Consider the following 5104-nt stretch of genomic DNA (forward strand, 5'->3'; position numbering starts at 1 on the left):
TTTTTTTTTTTTTTTTTTTTTTTTTTTTTGCCTAATTTCCAATTGCCAATACCTAATACTTTATATCATCTGTGCCTCCCTGGCATCAGAATTGGGAGTTAGTTGCCAATGTTGTGATATTTGAAACTTTATCAACTGTTTTTTCTTTAAACAAGCTACCAAGGATATCAGGCAAGCAGCAATTGCTGTTTTTTGTGAATATGTAGAAAATACAGCCTTTACCTGACCCATGCATGAAGTATATTGAAATTTTAAAATACAGGGGTTTTAACCTTCATTTAATTCTCTAATCTACAATACAACAGCTCTTAACCTTGAACCCTGCTATTTGGAATTTTGGTTCCTTTGTGTAAAGATAATAGGTCTTTACTTATGTATATTGGGGAAGCTTTGTCGGTGGGGAGTCATTGACACAGGGTCTTACTGTGTGGTCTCAGACTCCTTGTGAATCAGCCCTCCTTCGTTATGCCAAGTGTTGGGATTATAGTCATGAGACATCACATGTAATGACTTCATAGGTCCTAAAGGCTAAAATGTAGGAAAGGAAGAACTAAAACATTAGGCTGGTGTTGGGCAGATAGTAAGGGTATGGGGTAGTGGTCACACATTCCAACAACTTTTCTTTTCCTCCCTGATATGTGATGGATGGTTGACAGTTAAGGGCTTTTTTGACACTTTTCCTCTTACAGTGAAGTTAAATGGTGGCAGACATGTACAAGGAATACTTCGGGGCTTTGATCCCTTTATGAATCTTGTCATTGATGAGTGTGTGGAGATGGCAACTAGTGGACAACAGAATAACATCGGCATGGTGGTAAGTAAAGGTGGATGTCAGGGTTTTGTTTAATATGTCTTCACTTCACTTATCAACTTCTCGGATTAAATCCAAGTTAGTTATCCAATGAAAGGCAAATAAAAGGAAAGATTGAGACTCTGAATTTCCTTTTATCTATGGACACATTCAACTGTGATAATATTCCAGCTACCTCTAGATAAAATCTCATCTCTGCAGAGCCTTCTCAGAATAGGTCTTGAAACAGCTAGTAATGGAAACCATTTTTGAACTTTGTCCTATAAGACATGACCATTCGTAGCCAGATCTGATTACAGTAAAAATTCTCTAACACACATATGATACCCCAGGATATCTTGTTGATAATATACAGGTTTCAGGAGTTGGCCAAAATGGCTTGGCTGTTTTTATTTGTTTAATTATTTTTATTTGGTGTATATGGATGTTTTGCCTGTGTGTATATCTGTGTGTCATGCGTTTGCCTGGTGCCTATGGAGGCCAGAAGAGAGTGTCAGATCCTCTGGAACTGGAGGTGCTGATAGCCAGTATTGTGAACCACTTTCCAGCCCCTGGCTCAGCACTTAAGAGCACTTGTTGATCTTGCAAAGGGCTGGGTTTTGATTCCTAGCGCCCACGCTGCAGCTGCCAACCATCCTTAACCCCAGCTCCAGGGTATCTAGTGCCCTCCTCTGACCTACTTGGGCACCAGACATGCAGCCAAAACTTTCATGTAATAAAAAACTTTAATATAAAATAAGTAATCAGGAAAAATACAGGTTTGGGGCCCACAAATGTACCTCAGTGTTATAATACTTACTTACGTAGCACACACAGGCCACTACTTTGCATACTTGGCATGGATGCTAAACATTATGACAGCCATTTATGACAGAAAATAAGATAAACCAGAAAGGCGGGTGGGTAAAATAAGGGTGACAGAAAATAAGATAAACCAGAAAGGGGGTGGGTAAGATAAGGGTCTGGCTGTACGGCCTGGAACTCAGGGTACTCCTCCAAGCTCTGAAAGGGCTGGGGTTACAGGTTTGAGCAGCCACCATATGCAACTGAGCTTTCATATTAGACATGGACTTTCCCACATTCATTAAGCAGTAGTCCTGTGGCCACAAAAGAAAGGTTTATGTGTTCCTCAGTAAGACACGGTATTTAAATTGTAGGACATGCATGTCTTATATGCCATAGTCCTCATAAGTGGTGCGCCTAGATTTGTACAAGGACATTCTTGTGATAAGTCATATCCTCTCTCCCTACTCCCCCATCTTAGTTAGGGTTTCTATTGTTCTGATGAGACAACATGATCACAGCAACTCTGCTAAAGGAGAACATTTAATTGGGTCTTGCTTACAGTTCAAAGATTTAGTCTATTATCATTACAGGAAGCATATAGACAGACAATAGTGTGTAACTGAGAGTTCTATATCTGGATCCATATGTAACAGGGAGAGAGCTTGACACTGGGCCTGGCTTGAGCTTGTAAAACCTCAAAGCCCGTGCATGTCCTCTGAGCCTGTAAGGACCATTTTCATTCTAACATCTAAGGTGACAGTAGGGCCTCAGCCACTGAGCTCAGTGCCCAGCCCCTTGGACTGTTTGGTTTTGCTCAGGCTGGTAGTAGCAGGGTAAAGGTAGCCCCTTTTACTATTTTACTCATGTATTTTAAATGTTTTTTTACATTATTTTAGATTAAAATCTTATGGTATTGCTTATTTCAGAGCTCAGTGTGGTGATGCACACCTCTAATCTTACCCCTCAGAATCTTAGTGCAATAATAATAATGATTGCTATTCTCAGGGGTATAAAATTGATTGGCCCTGTTTAAAGATGAAGAAACAGCTGGCGGTTGGCACAATCCTGTAACCCTGGTTCCCAAAAGCTAAGTCACAATGACTTGACGTCTCATAAAGTTAATCATTACTTTCCAGCCCTGATATCATGGTTCCAGTCTCTTCTGACAGGCCTGGGAGACTTGGTGCTTTACTTCTTGTTCGTGTTGCTTTTGTTTTTTGTTTGTTTTCCTTAAAACAGTATTTCACTGTGCATCCCTGGGTGGCCTGGAACTCAGAGAGACCCTTCTGCCTCTGAGTTACTGGGATTAAAGGTGTGTGCCACCATACCTCACTCGTCTCTTTTTTTTTTTAAGATTTATTTTTTTTTTTAAGATTATATTTATTTGTATGCAGTGTTTTCTCTGTATGCTTGCTAGCCAGAAGAGGGCACCAGATCTCATTACAGAGGGTTGTGAGCCACCATGTGGTTGCTGGGAATTGAACTCAGGACCTCTGGAAGAGCAGTCAGTGCTCTTAACCTCTGAGCCATCTCTCCAGCCCCCTAATATTTATTTATTTATTTATTATGTATACAATATTCTGTATGTATGCCTGCGGGCCAAAAGAGGGCACCAGACCCCATTACAGATGGTTGTGAGCCACCATATGGTTGCTGGGAATTGAACTCAGGACCTTTGGAAGAGCAGGCAATGCTCTTAACCTCTGAGCCAGCTCTCCAGCCCCCTCACTCGTGTCTTGATTTAAAAATTAACTTGGTCCCAGCCAGGCGGTGGTAGCGCACGCCTTTAATTCCATCACACGGGAGGCAGAGGCAGGTAGATCTCTGAGTTCGAGGCCAGCCTGGTCTACCAGAGCTAGTTTAGGACAGGCTCCAAAGCTATAGAGAAACCCTATATCGAGAATGAATGAATAAGATAAGTAACTTTAACTTGGTTCCTGTGGCTTGAGAAAAGCCTCACTGATGTGTCATGTTAGAAAAGTATTATTTGTCTTTTAGATGAATTATTTTCAACTGACTTTTCTCTAGGTCATACGAGGAAACAGCATCATCATGTTAGAAGCTTTGGAAAGAGTCTAAACAATGGCTGTTCAGCAGAGGAGTCCACATACTTCCCCGAAGGACTGTTTGACTTGGGTGTAGAATTGGGTCATGTACATTTTCATTAAAAAACAAAAAAACAACAACAAAAAAAACTTTTTGCTAAATAAACTTTTGTGATACTCAGAGTGCATGCATCTCTGGTGTTCTGAATGTTGAAGTTGAGTAGTTACTCTTTTCACACCAGATGTTCTTGAGCTGTTTTATGAACTCAAGTGGAAGCTTCTTGACAAAATATGAAAAGAGATAAGAAATCAGTAACATGCCCACGCCTTTAATCCCCCAGCACTTGGGAGGTAGAGGCAGGCAGATCTCTGAGTTTGAAGCCAGCCTTGTCTACAGAGCGAGTTCCAGGACTGGCTCTATAGCTACTTAGAAACCCTATCTCAAAAAAGAAAAGAAGGAAGTCAGTAACACTGAGCATATGGGCTACAAATGTATGACTTTCAAGCATTAGTTCTAGGGCCTTTGACATCCTGTGACTTCAAATTTGGGTTGAATTGGGAACAAAATTCTTGGGACAAAGGAGTTTCGTGTTTATTTTATGCCATGAGCTGCCTTCGTTACTTTTATGTTGCTGTGGGAAAACACCATGACCAAAACAATTTATAGGGGAAAAAGTTGGGGGGGGCTTACAGTTTAGAGGATGAGTTTATGACCATCATGGGAAGGAGCATGGCAATGGGCAGACGTGGTGCTGGAGCAGTGGCTGGGCTTTTGAACTCGCAAAGCCTACCTCTAGTTAGCACGTCTAATCCTTCCAATCAACTGGGGACCAAGTATTCAAATACATGAGCCAACGACCGTAATCAGTGAAGCCACATGAGTTACGAATTCTTTTCTTCTGGCATTATGTTAAATGTTGAAAAGCTTTAGGTTTTTGAGTATTTTAGGTTAGGATGCTACATTGCAAGTATACTTTAGCAGGACTGGTAGCCCGGGGATGGTCGCTTAACAGGCTGAATGAAGGACTTGGGTTCAAAATGCCAACTCTGAGCCACTCCATCCCCAGTAAAATAACCCCGAGTTTAGTACAAGAGCAGTAACACAAGACGCAGCATCGCTACTTATGTCTGACTTAATCATAAAGTGGGCAATAATTTCTTTTTTTTTTTTTTAATCTTTTGTTGTTTTGTCTTTGAGACAGGGTCTCACTGTGCAGCTCTGACTCTCCTGGAACTTGCTGTGTAGACCAGGCTAGCCTCAAAACTCAGCTTACCTCTGCCTCCCCAGGGCTAGGATTGTGTGTGCCATCGTGCCTTGCTAGTGGGGAGAAATTGTGAAGAGTAGGAACAGGCTTCAAAGAACAGCCTTCCTTTATAAGGCGATGCCACCCAGCCCAGGCCTCACAAACTGGAGGCTGCATTCTAGCCCTCAGTCTTTAAAGCAAAGATGTGACCTTTTTTG

General features: G+C 41.5%; 1 protein-coding gene across 2 annotated transcripts in view; it reads left to right on the forward strand.

Moving 5' to 3' along the window:
• Snrpg (small nuclear ribonucleoprotein polypeptide G) overlaps positions 1-3825 on the forward strand; it is a 6654-nt gene extending 2829 nt beyond the window's left edge. For both annotated transcript variants that reach the window (XM_050165347.1, XM_050165348.1), the window contains 2 exons: positions 690-814; positions 3626-3825. In XM_050165347.1, coding sequence (XP_050021304.1) covers positions 690-814; positions 3626-3676 — 176 coding nt within the window. In that variant the 3' untranslated portion in view covers positions 3677-3825. The remainder of the gene's footprint in view (positions 1-689; positions 815-3625) is intronic.
• The last annotated feature ends 1279 nt before the right edge of the window (positions 3826-5104 follow it).

The sequence above is a fragment of the Alexandromys fortis genome, unplaced genomic scaffold, assembly GCF_014885135.2.
Source record: "Alexandromys fortis isolate MF-2015 unplaced genomic scaffold, M_Fortis_MF-2015_v1.1 scaffold_158, whole genome shotgun sequence".
In the NCBI taxonomy this organism is placed as follows: Eukaryota; Metazoa; Chordata; class Mammalia; order Rodentia; family Cricetidae; genus Alexandromys; species Alexandromys fortis.